Source organism: Chlorocebus sabaeus, chromosome 2 (genome assembly GCF_047675955.1).
Source record: "Chlorocebus sabaeus isolate Y175 chromosome 2, mChlSab1.0.hap1, whole genome shotgun sequence".
In the NCBI taxonomy this organism is placed as follows: Eukaryota; Metazoa; Chordata; class Mammalia; order Primates; family Cercopithecidae; genus Chlorocebus; species Chlorocebus sabaeus.
The window spans coordinates 55,464,716-55,481,807 of NC_132905.1; the positions used below are offsets into that span (position 1 = coordinate 55,464,716).

General features: G+C 59.3%; 1 protein-coding gene across 5 annotated transcripts in view; it reads right to left on the reverse strand.

The window, feature by feature from the left end:
• Positions 1–100: 100 nt before the first annotated feature.
• The window catches only part of RRBP1 (ribosome binding protein 1), a 68,673-nt gene continuing 51,681 nt past the window's right edge, over positions 101–17,092 (reverse strand). For 2 of the 5 annotated variants that reach the window (XM_007960783.3, XM_073008519.1), the window contains 15 exons: positions 16,144–16,282; positions 13,905–14,083; positions 13,750–13,784; positions 11,890–11,980; positions 10,938–11,030; positions 8,223–8,315; positions 8,058–8,141; positions 7,835–7,924; positions 7,081–7,173; positions 6,669–6,740; positions 6,007–6,102; positions 4,928–5,011; positions 3,083–3,190; positions 2,277–2,360; positions 1,553–1,891 (listed from right to left, as the gene is read on the reverse strand). In XM_007960783.3, coding sequence (XP_007958974.3) covers positions 1,568–1,891; positions 2,277–2,360; positions 3,083–3,190; positions 4,928–5,011; positions 6,007–6,102; positions 6,669–6,740; positions 7,081–7,173; positions 7,835–7,924; positions 8,058–8,141; positions 8,223–8,315; positions 10,938–11,030; positions 11,890–11,980; positions 13,750–13,784; positions 13,905–14,083; positions 16,144–16,282 — 1,665 coding nt within the window. In that variant the 3' untranslated portion in view covers positions 1,553–1,567. Of the gene's footprint in view, positions 644–1,101; positions 1,246–1,548; positions 1,892–2,276; positions 2,361–3,082; positions 3,191–4,927; positions 5,012–6,006; positions 6,103–6,668; positions 6,741–7,080; positions 7,174–7,834; positions 7,925–8,057; positions 8,142–8,222; positions 8,316–10,937; positions 11,031–11,889; positions 11,981–13,749; positions 13,785–13,904; positions 14,084–16,143; positions 16,283–17,092 lie in introns of those variants that run through there. The other 3 variants (XM_073008528.1, XM_073008523.1, XM_073008527.1) reach the window with 3 other exon arrangements.

The window sequence follows — 17,092 nt, forward strand, 5'->3', positions numbered from 1 at the left end:
CTTGCTCTCTCCCCGAGGACGCCCCCACCCCTTGGTTCTTCATCTTGGGCCCACCAGCGGGTGGGGGAGCCCCAGCAGATGACCAGACGAGACCACAGCACCGGGCACCAACGTTGGTTTTAATGGCATCAACACCCAGGAGGTCACACGTCAGTTCTCGTTGGCAATGTCTAGGGGTGAGGGGCTGTGGCCTCCAGTCGGCCCCACAGCCTTCGAGAACTGGCTGCCCGGTCCCACCCGCTTCCCGTCCCGCCCCGCTGAAAAAACACGAAACGATTGCACTGACAGACAGACCCCAGAGTGCCCGGCCTCCCACACACCCACGGGGCTGTCAGAGCCAACCAGGACTTTGGCGTCACTCGGTGGTGGCCCAGGGCTGAGCCCAGGATAGTGTTTATCAAACGTGACGCAGGTCCGTTTACAAACGGGGGCTCTGGAAGGTCTACTTCTGTGGCTGTAAGAGACTCTCGTCTCTCATGGCTTCTCTCGGAGCTACCGGAAGTTGGGCCTGGATAACGCTGTGTAGGTTGGTCGGTGTATTTGTAAGGAATGTGTAAGGCATTTTGGTAAGTTGAACAGTAACTTCTTTTTCCACAGAGGAGACTCAGACAGAGGTGCCCTCCTTTGAGCTGCTGCCGTCCTCCTGTGAACGAAGGCAGGTGGCGTGACGCGGGGCTGGGCCACGAGCCACGGCAGAACCCCTGCCCTCCTCCCTGGGCCATCGGTCCCTCCCCGGACTGACCCCCTCAAGCCACTCCAGTCCCTCGGAGAACAGGAGCCACAGACCCCTGGGGCTGGGGGACAGGGAGGAGTTGGTGGGAGCCGAGGGGAAACCATCATCCTGCAGGGCAGGGGCTGGGGCACTGGCTAAGGGGTCCACACAGGTACAAAGTGAAGACCTGGGCCAGCAGGGGGACCGGCAAGGGAACCCCAGAAGGGCGGGTGCTGGGCTGGGTGGGCTGAAGCACTCGTTAGGAAGTCTCTGGCCCCACTACCTCCGCCCAGCTCTGCCTCTCCCGGTCCTGCCTCCCCTGGGGCTCCCGGCCCAGTGCTCCCAGCAGCTCTGACTCCTCCCGCCCTGCCTTGGGGCCAGGCACGCACTGTCTTTTCCAGCTGTTCCTGCAGCTTCTTCACTGTGTCCTTCTCCCTTGCCAGCTGCTCCTGGGTCGTCTTCAGAAGCTCCTGCAGTTTGGTGGCGGCGCGTCCCAGGTCACTTGTTAACTTCTTCTCTTTTTCTAGTCTCTCCTGATGGTCAGAAGGTTGACGGGGGTCAGCCCTTGCACCAGCGGGAGGGGCCACCCCAGCGATGCCCACAGGACCCTGATGCCAGGGGCTGGAGCCCTCTGGGGACACAAGGAAGGCAACTGCTGGTCACCCAGAGGTGACCACAGGGAGGAAACCGCCCATGCTGCCCGTCAAGGCTGTGTCCTGCGCTCTCAGCACCACCAGGAGACCTTCCTGGGGCAGGAGCCGTCTACTCTGCACTGTCTGAGGCAGCACAGGAGACACACCTGACTACTGAGCACCAGACATGTGGCTGAGGAACGCACTTCACGTTCTACATGATTCACATTTCAATAGCCACCCGGACTAATGGCTGCCATGTGACCATGTGACACTGTAGGGCTAGGAGCCCCCACTCCAGCCCCGGGGAGTGACAAGGGGAACCAGTGCCGAGGGCAGGTCCCGGCGGGGTTGGCTCTCCCCTTCCTGGCCCCTTTCCGAGGCCAAGAGTGGCCCCAGCCCCAGAGCAGACCCCACAGGTGTGACCCCCGCCCCAGCCCCTGCCTGCCTTCAGCTGGGAGGCCTCCTCTGTTTCTGAAGACTCTAGGGGGCCGGCTGTGCGGAGCTTCTCCAACTCTTCTTGTAACCGACACGCCGAGGTCTGAGCCTTGCCAGAGAGGGAAGTGAGACGTCTTACAAATGGCTGTGCTGTCAAGACCCTACTGAGCACGCTTGGGGACCAGAGGACACCCCCAGCCTGATGGAGCAACAGCTCCATCCTGTAGCTGGAATGAGTGGGACGGACTCACAAGCCCTGACCCCAGCCCCAGGCCCTCAAGACTCCTTAGGGATGCAGACCACCCTCAGGGCTCCCAAGGTGCCTCCAGCCTGTGCTCCACCTGCCCGGGCCCCATCCACTGCTGCCCAGAAGGCCCAGGCCCAGCCAGGTGCTGCTGGGCACAGCCAAGGGGGGCAGGGCTGACCCACTTGTTCCCTGGAGATTCAGGGCCCAGGGGCTGATGGGGGCTGAGAGTCACCAGGCAGGGCCTGACCTCCTCAAACTCGGCCGTGAGCTTCTGCCGCTGAGTCTGCTCATCCTCCAGGATGGCTTCTGTCCGCTCCAGTTGCGTCTTCAGCTGTGCAAACACCACAAACATAACCCGGCAACCCGGTGAGGAACCCTCCGGGGGCCCAGGGCTCCAGCACAGGCCCCGCTCTCTAGCTGCTTCTAGCTTCCCCTTTCCTGGCCCAGTGCTCCCCTCGCTGGGGAGATGGCACCTTAGCCCCTGGTACAGACTTGGGTGTGGCTCAGGAGCAGCTGATGGGGCCTCTGCAACCTCAGGGGCCTTTAATGAGACTCACAGGACAAGAAAGATGCCTCCGAGCCCCAGCCCCACAGCCACAACCCCAGCAGCCACGCCGCGGCCACCCCAGGGACAGGCCCTGCCTCTCGGTGAGGGCTCGTGGTGGCTGTCGCCAGGCTCAAAACTCTGGAGGGTGAATATCCTGCTAGCGATGTCCCAGCCGGGGCTGCAGTGGGAGACAGTCCCCTTCAGTGGCTGTGGACCCTGCCCAGGGCTGCTCCCCCAGCCCAGTAGGTGCAGACCCCAAATCGCGGACTCCCTCTTCGAGTCCTACCTCCCCCCACTCCTCTAGCCTCTCCACCTGGCCACCTTCCTGTCCCGTGCTCTGCGGCATTCTCCGAACCTGGGTGACCCACATGGGGCAAAGCAGGGTGGGATGGGGAAGCAGCGGAGGCCGGAGCAGCCAGTGTGGGGTTTAGTCAGAACAGGGGCAGCAGAACCTGCACTGTTCCTGGCGTTAGTGATGTGTCTGGGGACCGGCTCACCACCCTAACCTGAGCAGGGTCCTGCTGGGCTGGGGGGGCCTCTGGGGAGGAAGCTGGGGCCCCAGCTATGTCACCATCCTCTACGTGGCTCTTCATTTCACTCAACTGCTGCCTGACCTGGAACAGGAAGGGGTGGTTTGCAAATGCACAGCCAGTCGCACACCTATCATGCTCAATCCTGCAGGGACCCCCTTGGAGGACCGTGGCTGCTCTCGACAGCCAAAGTTCCTTCAGGGGACCTGGCTTGGTAACTGTGACTTAAGTCCCCCCCAGACCCCCCGCCAACCTGAGCCAAACCAAGGCCACCAAACCTCTGGGCTAATGAGACCCATGTGCTCTGCTCCAAGCCCAGCCGGAGGGGAGAGGGGAGACCTCCCTGGGAGGGAGGGGAGCCCTGATGAGCACGGCCCACAGAGCAAATGAATCCCAGTGGAACGGGGGGGTGGCCGCCACGTTGTCTACACTCCCCGTTTCTCAGGGACGCAGTCCACTGCTCAGAGCCCTTTCTGGGGTCTAGAAAACATTGTGAGATGACGTTCTTGCCTAACAAGGTCCCCCACCCCTGAGCTCCATCACTGGGAGTGGGTGACATATCTGGTTGCCCCCAAACCACTGGGCCTGCAATTTGAAGGGCAGGTGTCACTCGAGAGGCTGGGGTAGAGGTTCCAACTGGAGACCCGGGTGGGGCCCTTGGCATAAGCTCCCCAGGGAACATGGGGGGTCTCAGGCCCTGCGCTGAGGGGCCACCCCAGGTACGTGGGAACCCCACACATTCTTCCCTCCCTCTGAACAGCCCCTCCCAACACAAATGCCAAACTGCACAGTTGGAAGACAACAGAAACCTCCAGGGGGTTTTCTCTGCACACCCCCGGCCTGGGCCATGCCCCCAGGGCCTGTCACCCAGACTTTGCTCAGCCAAGGCTTCAGTGAGTGGCCCCTAGACACAGGAGACCTGGCCTGGGCAGCACTGCCCTCTGGTGTTCTGGCCCGGGTAAGACCCGAATGACCAAGGGGGACCCAGGGTGTTGGGAGCGTGTGCCAGACTCACCGGCTGCTGCGGGGGGAATGCCAGCCCATTTTTATTTAAAATTTCCCAATTTCTCCCTGTTGACAACTAATTCAAGATTTAAAAAAACACTGCAGATGAAACAGAACACGTCTGCAGCCTCACAGGGTGCTGCGCACAGCACCAGTCTTGGGGCGGTACCAGATCCGGTGAGGCTGCGTGGAATCTGCCAAGGAGCTGGGACTTGGCATCAGACACCTGAGCTGAATCCCAGGAGGGACTCAAGGGGCCGCCTGCACAGGCAGAGCTCCTGTGGCTGCTCTCTGCACCTGGCACTGGGCTGGGCGTGGAGCAGGTCTTCCCTGCATGCCTGTGGCTTTCACTGAATTGATCTGAGCTGTCACTGAGGTGAGAAAAACCCACAGAAGGCACGGGACTTGCTGAGAGCCCCAGGGCGATGGGTGGCCAGGTCAGGAGGAACCCCCAGGCTTCCTGGTCTTGTGATGCCAGGGACTGCAATGTCTCTGACGCCCCCAGGTGACTACAATGGGCTCACAGGGAGTGCGGACACCCAGAGCTCTCACTACCTTGAACAGGGGACCAGGTAGCCAGGGGACAGGAGATGGAGTGGGAGCACGCTGGTCCCAACAGCCACAGGCCCAGCTCAGAGTTCTGGGCAAATGTGCAGGAAGGCCCCCAGAAGCTGGCCCCATGCTGCTCAACGGGTGACACTGTCCCTTCCCCAGACTTTATCTTTGAGTGGACACAGATGCATGACTGGCAAATGCATCTCACACACGCAACACCCCAGGTCACACTCCTGGCATGGGGACATGGAGGCCACCTACCAGGGCAAGCTCATCACTCTGTTTCTGGGCTTCGCTCTTGGCTGCATCGAGCTGAGATTGAGATTCTAGGAGCAGTTGCCTCAGCTTGGGGAGAAAACAGAGGCAGGTGATGGGAAAAAATGAGAGGAAAGGAGAAAACCAGTCCCCGTGAGTTAGCGCTGAAACACAAAACCTAATACATCCACTTAACCAGAGCCCTGAGGAGGGTCACAGAATCGGGAGGGCACAGGGCTCGCCAGGCTTCCTACAGCTACGATTTCTTTTCTGAGGACTTAGGAAGAATGGTGTTCACTGCATACCTCTTTCAGACCTTCACAAATGTTTATTGATTATCTCTTGCAAAAAAGGGCCAAAAGTTTGAGATTTTTGGTTTTTTTCAGACATGGTCTCAATCTATCGTCCATGCTGTTGTTGAACTCTTGGGCTCAGGCAATCCTTCTGCGTCAGCCTCCTAAGCAGCTGGGACTGGAGGTGCCCACCACTGTGCCTGGCTAATTTTTTTTTCTTTTTTTTGGGTAGAGATGGGGTCTTGCTATGTTGCCCAGACTGGTCTCAAATTTCTGGCCTCAAGCAATCCACCTGAGCCTTTCAAAGTGCTGGGATTACAGGCATGAGCCGCTGTACCTGGCCCAAAAGTTTGAGATTAAACCAGAATGGGAGGCTGGATTTGTGCTTTCTGCTTCTGAAGAGCAGAAAACAGTTATCAGATCTAAATCCACTTCCCACGAGATATGATATCAGCAAGCCAGGCAGAGAATCCCCTTGTGGAGGGATAACCTAAAATGCCAAATGCCTCCCTCGGGGCAGGGCTGCCTGGCTCTGCCCCTGCCCTGGCTGGGAGGCTGCCTGGCTCTGCCCCTGCCCTGGCTGGGAGGCTGCCTTTTTGAAACTTGCCCTGAGACACACCTCAGGTCTGACAGGCCAACAAGGGGCCTGCAAGGCTTCAGGCAAACCCCTGAGGACTTGGACTTCAAGGCTTATGTCAATGAGAGCTGCTCCCACAGGGCTGAGGAGAAGCAGCTCAGGGAGGACTGCAGCTCTGCTGGGCAGGGGCTGCGCTCCTCAGGGGGCAGACTCACCCCTGCCACCTCCTTGGCGTAGTTCTGGCACTCGGCGCTGGCGGCTGCCATGTGCTTTTCCAGCTCTGCCTCCAAATGCGACGTGTGCTCCCTCACCTGGACAGACACACAGACAGGCACACACGTGCGCCAGCAGCCTCTGCTCAAAGGGCACTAACCCCAGGGAGCAGACTGGCCCTGGGATAGGTGAGGGCTGTCGGGAGATCCCTGAGGCCCGTCAGCTACCAAGCGAATGAGAAACTAGTCAGCGGCAAGAGAACCCCTTACTGCAAGTGTCAGGCTGCACCTGAGCACTCCTGGAGGCTGACATGCTCTTAGATTTACTTGCAAAGGTAGGTACCAAGGGTACCTTCTCTAGGGCTCCCTGTGGCGTCTGAAGGGGCAGTGGGGTCACCTCGACTGTGAAGGCCGTGGCAGGAGCCCTGTTCACCAGGGCTGGGCAGGTCTGCACAGGGCCCGCGGCTGTCTCAGGGTCCTCTGAGGTAGTAAATGTCTCTCATTAAGGAAAAACAGGACGGACAAGATCCCTGGGCTTGAGAGAGAATGCCTCCCTTAAGGCACACGGTCCATGAGGAAGAAATAAGTGAAGTGCCCTCTGCAATAATGTCACTTTCAAAGAGGCTCCGGGGACAAGAGAAAGAGTTCTCTGAGCCCCCACATACCTGGTCCGAACTTTCAAGTTCTCCTTTTAGCTTCTCTACAATCTCTTCGAGATGTTTCACTGTGACCTGTGACTACAAAGCAAGGGAAAGGCTCCGTCAGACATAAGCGCCTGGGGGTGTCTCCTTCCGAGGCCATCTTGGGACCCGAGCAGGACTGACCCAACTTAGGAAGCCCCAGGGGTGCCCACCCCACCCAGCTGGGACGGTCACCCTGGCACCATCTGGCAGCGCCTTCCTAGGCAGTGGCCTCCTGGAGGACGGGCTGAGCTGTCATCCCGCAACTGTGCTTCATAGAGTCGTGGAAAAGCCCCACCGAGACACACGAGTCTCACAGGTGACAGACAACCCTGTCAACTCTCCCCCGGGCTTCATGTGCTCCACGGTGCCGGGAGGCAGGCAGGGCGGCACATACCTTCTGGAGCTCCTCCTCCGCGGCGCCCACCTTGGCCCTCCACACCTGCTCCTCCTCCTCCACGCTCTTCTGCAGGTCTCTGAGCATGCCCTCCTAGGGGAAACCGAGGTGAGGCAGGGCCCTCTCCCTCCGGGCACGCGCACCACACAACCACATCGTCCTGTCCCTGCAGCCCTGGTCACCTGCCGTGCTTCCCCTGCTGTGACTTCCTGAGTGCCAGCATTAGGTGGGGAGGGAAGGCAGCCACTGTCCTGGGAGGGAGGTCCTCTGGCCAGTGGGCCAGGGTGGCTGCAGTGCCACTCAAGGAAACGAGGTCTGTGACTTGCACGGGACCAATAGGACGCTTGTCACTGCCGAGCTTTGCCACCGGCACCAAATGTGTCAGCGGCCCAGGATGAGGAGCACGGGATGGGCCAGCCAGAGAGTGGCAGGGCTGGACTTGGCATTGCTCTTGGAGTCACGAAGAAAGGGAGTTCAACCTGACCGTCACAGCTGCTTACCCCACCTTTCCCCTTCCCCTGCTCAGAGACTGGCCCCAAACCTTCACCTCGGCCCTCTCCTCAGCTTAGAAACAATGACGACCTCAGAGGGCACCATCCATCCCCTCTGCCACGCAGCCAAAGAACGGGGCCCAGAGTCACAAGGCCAGTGGACTTTTCCAACACACCAGCCCACCTCCTGCCCCGTAGGCCCTGAGGCTCTCCTTCCCGGCAGCCTCCCAGGGATGCCCAGCTAACAGGTTCCCAGCGCTCACCGTCTCCGCCAGGATGCTGCGGTACTGGTCACACTCGGCCTGCAGCGTGCTCTGCGCCTCCTCGGCCTCCCTCAACTTGGAGGCCAGGTCCTGAGAGAGGGAAGAACAGGTGTCGTTAGCTGAGGTTTTTCTCTTGGCTTCCCGTTGAAACAACTTGGGGCAGCCCCTCTTCCTGGGGACAGGGGAGCCCGACAGAGGGCCCTTGCCAGGCAGCCACACGTACCGAGGAGGGCTCCGCGGGCGCTGGCGGGTGCTTCAGCAGCGTGGGGCCTTTCTCTTTGAGATCCTGCAGCCACTCGGTGTAATTCTGCAATGAAACACATTCGGTGAGACCCAGGGACGTTCCCTGGGAACCGTGAGGTCCCCGGGAACCACCCTCCCCTCCTACCTGTTGTGCCAAGACAGAGAGTTCTGGGAGCAGAGTCAGCAGGGCCTCCATGGTCTGTGCCTCAATCAGGTGGAGCTGCTTCTCCGATTCCTCCTGGGGGGCGGGCGGGGAAGAGCAGAAGGTTCAGCTGCGGAGATGTGGGGCACCTCCCCAGGTCTTACTGATATGCCTGGGTCTCTGCCCCAGAAATGGCACATCCTCAGCTCTTCAGGGAAGCGACAAGAATCAAAGGAGCAGATGAGGCTCCACGAGGCTGACCGGAAGCACAGGGTTACCCAGCCTGTGTCCGGTCCATCTCAAACACACTGAGCTCTGATGAAAGCAGCATAACTGCGTCAGGCCAAGATGGCAAGTGCCAGCTCCCGGGACAACTCCCAGCAGGGACAGGGTCTCCACCAGCTCTCATTGCCCGAGCTCTCTGGGCGTGTGTGCATGTGTGTGGGAATTTGGGGGGGGCCCTGGTTGATGTGTGGGAGCCAGGGCAGGAAAAGGGGATAGGAGGACACCCATGGCCTCCAATGTTCTGGAATCTAGAGCTGTGATGGGAATGGGGGGTGAAGGCAGGGAAGCGGTGCGTCTGCTGGCGGCACCATGGTTAGGCGTTAGTGGCAGCCAGGAAGGGGCAACCCAGAGAGGCTCATCTCCAGCCACCCTGGAGAGGAAGGATCAACAGTCCCCCTCTGCAGAGGGAGAAGCCGACTCAGAGGAGGCAGGGACTTTGCACCCTGTGCCATGCTGGGTTGGACACCCCTTCAATCTTCCTCGACGAAGAGCCAGCGGCCCCCATTCAAAGCACAGCAAAGAAAGGAAACAAAGGGGGCCCAAGGGAACCACGAAGCAAAGCCTAGGACCATAGTGTCCCCGGGGAGAGAGCTGGGCCCTCCCACACCCTGAGGGGACAGCTGCTGGGGTCCAGCCTGTGTCTGGCCCTGCCACCACCTGGACAGGCCTGGCCTGAGACCCAGGGCGGCCTCAGGAACTCCACCTGGATCAGAGTCGATGGAGCGTAACTCCGCCGAGCAGAGTCCTGGAATGTGCATGGAGGATGCTGACCATCGGACACCCAGCCTGAGCGCAGCGCCCTCTGGCCTGATGCACACCTGAGAAGCGGGCCCTTCCTGGCTGGCCAAGTTATGCACAGGTAGGGGCCGTGCCCCATGTGGACCCTTGACCTCACCACCACCGAGGCCTCCAGTTGTGAGTCAAGGCAAGTTGAAGACCCAGAGGCCACCTTCTATCTGGCTGTGTGACCACAATCAAGTCAGGTGACATCTCCGGTCACAGCTTCATTTACCACATGGTAGCCAGACAGTGTCTGAGGTCACCGGGGGCTACAAGGCCAAGATTCTAGGAGTCTAACTATAGCTCTCACAGTGTGGCCTAAGGCCATCCTTCACCTCCTGCCCTAGCTAGTGGTCCTCATCTGATACAACCCTCGGGCTTCCTGGGAGTCGCTGCAAAGCTCCTGCTGTTGGGGCAGACATTCCCGTGAGAGAGGCTGGGAGGCGAGGCCCTTTCATGAGGTAGGAAAACGTGTGTGACCTCAAAGTGTGGGCAAGGCCTTTAGTTATGGCTGCTGCTGGCCATGTCTCCTGGCCAGAGCCTCCTCACTGGCTCCCGGACAGCCCAGCGCCCCAGAGGCAACCCGTGGGCTCAGACACTGGCAGACGCCTGCACACATCCCACCTGGACAGTGTGGAGCGCGGGGCCAACGTGGCCCCCGTTCCCCAAGTGCTCGCTGCAAACAATGTCCTCCCCTCTGTGACTTAAAGACTCTTCGTGGGACTGGGCACAGTGGCTCACGCCCGTAATCCCAACACTTTAGAAGGTCAAGGCAGGCAGATCACTTGAGGTCAGGAGTTGGAGACCAACCTGGCCAACATGGCAAAACCCCGTCTCTACAAAAAATGCAAAAATTAGCCGGGCGTGGTGGCGCCGGTAACCCCAGCTACTTGAAAGGCTGAGGCAGGAGAATCACTTGAACCCAGGAGACAGAGGCTGGAATGAGCTGAGATCAATCACGCCACTGCACTCCGGTCTGGGCGACAGAGCAAGACTCCGTCTCAAAAAGAAAAAAAGACTCCTCCCGGAGCCTCCTGGGCCACGACTCCAGAGGCCCAAGCAGCAGAATCACCCTGACAAAAGGACACACAACAGAAATAACACCAAAAAAGGTCACCAAGACAGTGCAGCCTCGGGCTCACTGTCTCCAGTCCCACCCCAGCAGCTCTGTACCCTCAGCCAGAGGGACCAGCACGGAGAAGCCCATCAAGGCGGCACCCCCATCCCTCTCTCAGGGAAAGGAGCAAGTGAAGAAGGGAAGGAGGGCAGGGAAGGAGGTGGGAGGGGGGAGGCGGATGTAGAGCGGGGGTCTGGTGTGGACTCAGGGGCTCTGAGGCCAAGCCACTCTGTGAGCACTTAGTGCGTCCTAGTGCACCTGTGCGTCTGTGAGTCCTAGCCTGTCTGTGCATCCCAGTGTGTCTGTGAGTCCTAGCCTGTCTGTACATCCTAGTGCCTCTGTCCTAGTGCATCTGTGAGTCCTAGCATGTCTGTGCATCCTAGTGCGTCTGTGCGTCCTAGTGCTTCTGTGCGTTCCTAGTGCCTGTGTGTGTCTGTCCTAGTGCATCTGTGTCCTAGGGTAGCTGTATGTCTTAGTGCATTTGTGTGCCTAGGGCACTTTGCATGGTGGGAGCCTGAGTGTGGCCGGGCTCTGACCTTGGCCTGGGTCAGGGAGTGCAGCTTCTCCTTGCAGGCCTGCTCGGCCGTGGCCAGCGCCTCCATGGCCTTCCAGTTCTTCTCCCGGAGGTCCTGGAGGGGACACAGGCGAAAGGTCAGCAGCCTGCGCTGGTCAGTCACTGACACACCCCCACAAGCTGTCTAAGCTGGTGTCAGACAGGACAGGGCCCAGAGACCTTCCCTGATGCCACTCTGGCCCATAGAGGACCTGCCACGGGACAAAATGCCCTTTCCTTGGCCCATGACCATGGCGCCTGAACACAAGGCCTGGGTGCCACAGCCAGAGGTGGGTAGCATGGCACAGGGTGAAGAGATGGCGCCTTTTCGATGAAGACACCCCTAGCCAGAGGGAGGAGGGAGGGCCAGCCTGTGACCTCAGAGGGAAGAGGTTCCTGCCACCAAATGGTTAGTGCTGATCCCTCCGGCCAGCTCTGGCGGAGCCTGGCACAGGGAGGCCAAGGCCAGGGCCTGCCCTGGGAAGCTGCAGCCTCTGCAGGGAGCAACCGGGCCAGCCAGCAAACCCGGCTCTGTGAGAAGGGGGCAGGAGGGTGTGGCCAAGGCCACACCGGGACAGCAGGCATGCCACCTGCCCAGCTTCTACACCCCCTTCTCCTGGGACCAGGATCCCCACTTATGGCGACCACGTGACTCAGGCCAGGCCACTGGCACACTGTCCCCACCCCAGGGATGACTCCACGCTTGAGCGAGTGGCGCAGGCTGATCCACAGGCGGTCAGCTCTGGGTCTTTGGTGGAACTCAGGGGTAAGCAGACGCACCCCCCATATCCTGGATCCCCACAGCACAATGGGGTGTAGAAACACAACCTTGGCCCTCCTCTGAGTCCGGGGCGGGTGCCACACCGCAGAACCTTTCTCGGCCCTACTTGTGCTGCCCTGGCCCATCCATCCCCGCCTGTGCCTGCCGCACTCACATTGTTCTTCACTTTCTGCTGCTCGACGGCCTCCCTGAGCTCGGTGGCCTCCTTCTCCAGACCCGACACCTGGGACTCCAGCTCCTTGAGGCTGAAGGGACACAGTGAGGTCACCGCCCAGGCTCCAAGGGGCTACATCCCCCACAGATCCCACCTGAGGCCCCATCCAGGGAGAAACACCTTCGAGGCTGAACCATCTGGCCAGGGACAGTCCCCTACGGCTGCCCCCACCTCACCCAGCGTGAGCTCCCAGGGAAGCCTGAGCAGCTCCTTAAGCCCCCCCCACAACCCATCCAGACCACTGACCCCAGAGCTGTCACCAGAGTCCTAGTTGGTGACACCGGAGAGTTGGGTTATCAGGCGAGGTGGAATCACGCCCCTGCCCTCAGAGCTCTCCTGGGGCCCTCACAGCTTTTCCCTCCAATCCCTGCATCATGTGACAGCCTCCTCCAGCAAACCACCCCAAGAGCGTCCCCAGAAGAATGAGACCCTGAGTAAGAGGCATCAGCAGGCCAGTGGCAAGGACACATCGACAATCACCCCCTGGGCAGCCCCTGCCCGAGTTCCAGAATATCTGGGGCTGAATCACTGCTCTCTACCCCAGAGCAGGATGACCCAGCCCACACACAGCTTTCACATCAGCTTTTTGAAGGAAATAAAACCACCAATTTCTGCCAGACACATCTGCATGATGCAAAAAAAAATTCAAATTGATCCTAATTGTAACATGAGTTAATTATCCTAGTAATATGCTGTGTGGCCCAAGAATCTGATCTTAAAACACAAGAGCAAAACAACCACCTCTCTACCCCAACAAACACCATCAGGAGAAACAAAGTTTGCCCATGCTTTTTGGGAAAGGAAGGTAGACAAGGTTTGGCTGTGGGTCTTTCTGGGCCCTCGGGGTGGCTGGCTCCCTTTCCCAGTCCCCAAGCTGCAGAGCCCAATGCCAGGGAACACGGGCTGTGGCCCGGGGATCTGCTTCTGCTCAGAGGCACGGGGGAGGTGCTTCTTTGGTGATGAGGGCCAGGACAAGGGAACTGTGTGAGCTGATGGCCTAGGACACATCTGACCGCGTGTGAGGGAATGTAGGACATCCTCCACACCTCCCCCACATGCTGCTTCATGGACCCCTAACCACGGTGGCCAGGAGCTGCCTCCCGAGGCTGTGGGCATGTGTTACAGGATGCGAGCCCCAGAAGTGATGGTCACAAGGACTCCGGCCCCTGGCTCGAGCCATCCCACCCAGGTGTTGGCTCCGGCCTTAGCAACAGCAAACAAACACTCCCCAAGCATGGCCTGGCACTGGTGCTGCTGACATGGAGGGAAAACAAGGTCTGGCCAGCGGTGAAGTCACCTCATAGATGGAGGAAAACAACCCTGAGACGCTGCCAGCTCTGCCCCAACGCCTCAAACCTGTGCTCTAGCAGCAAGCCTGAGTTCGCCAATCTGGGTTGTGCAACCATTTTGCCTGTTACACTTCCTGACCTCAGCCCCCAAAATCCCTTGCTTGTAGACACAGAACCTCTGACAAGTCAGTCCCTTCCCACAAGAGATGGACGGGTAGATCGATGGACGGCAGGTGGCAGGGGGTGCTCCCACCCTGGCTGAGGCCAGTCCAGAACAATGAGTTCTGGCTCCTTGAGTGTGATCATAGAGCTCTCCGCAAGACTGCCTGCTTCCCCGCCCAGGCCTGCCCCGTCTTCTAAATCACCAGGAGGATGGGGGAGGGAAGGGAGCCTCTGCAACGGGCTCTTCTACAGAGGACCTGAGCACCCTTCTGAAAACCCTGGTCCCCAAGGGTCTTTGGTCCTCCACGCTGAGGCTCAAGTGAGCAGGCAGGGCACTTCTCCAGCTTACCGAGTCTGCTGCTGGTCAGCCTCCGCCCGGCTGGCCTGGAATGAGAGACAAAAGCTCCTTGGTCTCCAGGAGACTCATCTCATGCAGCGGGGTAGTCCACCCACCTGCTGGATGGAGTTCCCTTTCCTCCCCGCAGCCCCAGGCAGGAGGCTGACCTGGGCGTCCTGGGCGTCCCGCGCCTGGCCTGCCTCCAGCAGGGCCTCAATAGAACAGATTCTCTCTGTGAGCTGGGAGTTCTCCGCCCTGGCCTCCTGGAGCTGCCCGTGGAGACCACTCAGCTCTTCACATTTGCTGCGCACCTCCGCCTCGGAGGACTGTAACTTGCTGTGCAGCTCTGGTACAGAGGAAGGGAAACAAGAGAAGTTAAAAGGCTGGAAACCCAGGGGGTGGGGTGGGGTGGGGTGGGCTGGGGGGATGCCCTCTTAGCACACGTGGGGCACTGAGGACTTCCTCCTGCCTCCTCTGTGTGTCTGGGGCTCTTAAGATATACAACTGACCACTGGGGCCTCTTGTGAGCTGTTGAAGAAAGTGCCACTCTGGCATCAATCCTAAGAACTGTCAGGGTACAATGCAACGCTCTCAGGCCACTCATAAGAAAATGATGGAGACTGGAAATGGACTGCTGCTGAGGCTTTTAAAGATTCATCTTCTAGAAGACTCTAGCTCATACTAACTGAGACCAGAAGTTCTTTAGAAAGTGGCTAAGTGGATCCCACTGCCACACCTCCCCCACCTTCCTGGCTGGGTCCCCCACAACCCCCAAGATCTCTTCACAGTCGAGAAAGGCCAGGGGGTGACTTTTCTGTCCTGGGCCCCTTTCTCCCCTTGAGGTATCCTCCTCCCCAGGTGACCTCACACAGTCCCGTGGATCTAAGTGTCATCTTCGTGCCTCTGAGGCTGCACGCTCTCCAACCCCAGGCTGTGCCATCTGCCGCTTCTAAATGAAGCTCTAGTTAGACAACGAAAACCCAGCATCCCGACCTCCCAGGACTCCTCATCTTCCTCCCTCGCCCACTGCTGAAGCCTACGAGGCCACACCGCCATCTGCCAAGTTGCCCTCCTCAGTAGCACCTCTGTGGCCACCTGGGCCCTGCCCTGTTGCCTTGGGCCTCGACAACTGCAAGGCTTCATCCCTGGTCTCCTTGGGCCACTCGTGCCCCTCTGGTCTGTTCTCCTCCCGGTGCCAGTGTTCAGAAGCGCATATGAGACCGTTTCATCTCCTGCCCCAAGCACTTCTGTCACACTTTCCACAGTGCCCAAGCTCCTCAGAGGGAGGGTGACCTGGCCCTGCCCCGCCACCAGCCTTCTCCTTCCAGCCACACTTGTTGGCCCATTTCTCACACAGGCCAAGTCAGTTCATTCCCACCTCCGGGCCCTGTGCCGGCCTCTTGCCATGCATCCCCTCCTGCCTCAGAGTCTCCAGGACCACACAATCTAAAGCCATACCCAGGCCTCTGGAGCAGGGGCCAGCAAGCTGGGGCCGTGCCTCCCAATCTCCGTTTTTCCAGGTGGTATCAATGAAGCTTTCTTTGAACACAGCCAGGCCCCTGTTCACCCAGTGTTAATGGGCACTTTTGCCCAGTCCAAACCACTGTGGCAGAGCTGAGCAGTTGTGACAGAGACTGGCCAGAAGCATTCACCATCCATCCCTCACAGAAACAGTTGCCAACCCTGCCCTGAACACAGTCCCCGTGTAGAGGGCCCTGCTGTGCAACCCTATACTTGCAGGTGACTCTGCCATGTACTCCACAGTCCAGCTCAGCCCGGCAGCCACGGTGGTGCTTGGCCCAGGGAGTGGCTCGGGAAGCATGGGTGAGCCAAGGGCCGTGGGCCTCTCACTGGCACCTTCAGCTCCCTTTCTCCAGAGGCTCTTGGCCCTCCATCCCTGTCACCCTTTCCATGACCAACTGGAGCAAGGGAACCACAGGCTGGTAAATCCCGCCTGGCCTCCGGAGCTGACTGAGTTGGGAGAGTAGAAAGGCCCAGAACACACATGTAACTGAGATGCCTCAGGACCTCCTTGGCTCACCCACAGCCAATGGGGACCCAGGCTTGGGAGGGAAGCAGTGCCTTCTGCCCCCATAGGCTCCACCCCCACGCACACCAGGCCCTTACAGGCCTTGCCCCCTCCACTTCTAGCTCCTGGAGGTCCCATCCTCGCAGCTCCACCTCTGCATCTCTGGACAGCGCCTACAAGCGAACTGTGCCCCCTGTCAGCCCCTGACTGGGCATAATCCCCTACTCTTTGACTTTCTGAGGGGCAGTCAAGATATCCGTGCTGCCCTCACCCAACAGGCCTAACCCACTGAGTTTCAGCACTGGAAGTGGGGCTGGGCCGGCATGCAGACCCCGCACCCTGCACTGACCCCCTGGCCCCACTGCCGCCGCCCTCACCGGCCATCTGCTGCTGTTGCTCCTGGGCCTTCTCTGCGTCCGCCCGGAGGCTGGCGTGGCTGCTCTGCGCGCGGCACAGCTCCCGGCTGACCTCATCCAGACGCTTCTGCAGGGCCTCCTCACTCTCCCTGTGGGATGCCTGGGGACAGGCAGGGGAGTGGGGCGGTGAGGATGTGGAAGGACCAGGCCCTCATCGGCTCTGTGATGGAGGCAGACAGAGCTCTTTACCCCACCAAAGCCCCGTGCAGTCTCTGGTCCATGCGGGAAGGAAATGCATCTCTCAAGGTCTAGAACCCGCACAGGCTTCACCTCGGCCAGCACCCTTTCAAGGAGAGAAGGTAGCTGCCAGGGACCCACACTCACTTCCCAGTTCTTCTCTGAGTCCCTATTTTTACATTCTCAAGTTATTCATGAAGACGTGGTTACTGCAAGAGCCCAAAGATACCGATTCAGAGTAAACTAGCAACATTTCCCAATCCAGTCCTCGATTCCTCTCCCAGAGGCGGACAGCTTGGTGGGTCTCCCACCTGCAGCTCCATGTGTTACACACACGCACGGTGCACCACTGCGATCACGCTATAAGGCAGTGCTCTTAGTTCTTAATATTAGGTGGAACCACATGAAATTGTCAGCGTTTGACCATTTTTACCTACAAAAATGGCAATTTCACATGGTTCAAAAGTATCTGAGACATTTCCTCACTCAGGACAGACAGGCCCACTGCACCCTTATTTACGAGCCACACAGAGCTTCAACGTTTGCCAAGTTCCCGACTCAGCATCAGGCAGGCTCTGGCATTCCCAATCGATGCTCCACAGGACACCCTCGTCCACCTGCAAAGGATTCCCACACACTGGGGCAGAAGTGTTGGCTAAGGCCTCCATTTAACCAACCCTTTGGAGAACTCAGTCCTCCAAAAAGTCCAACCACTGAATATTCATTAACAAGC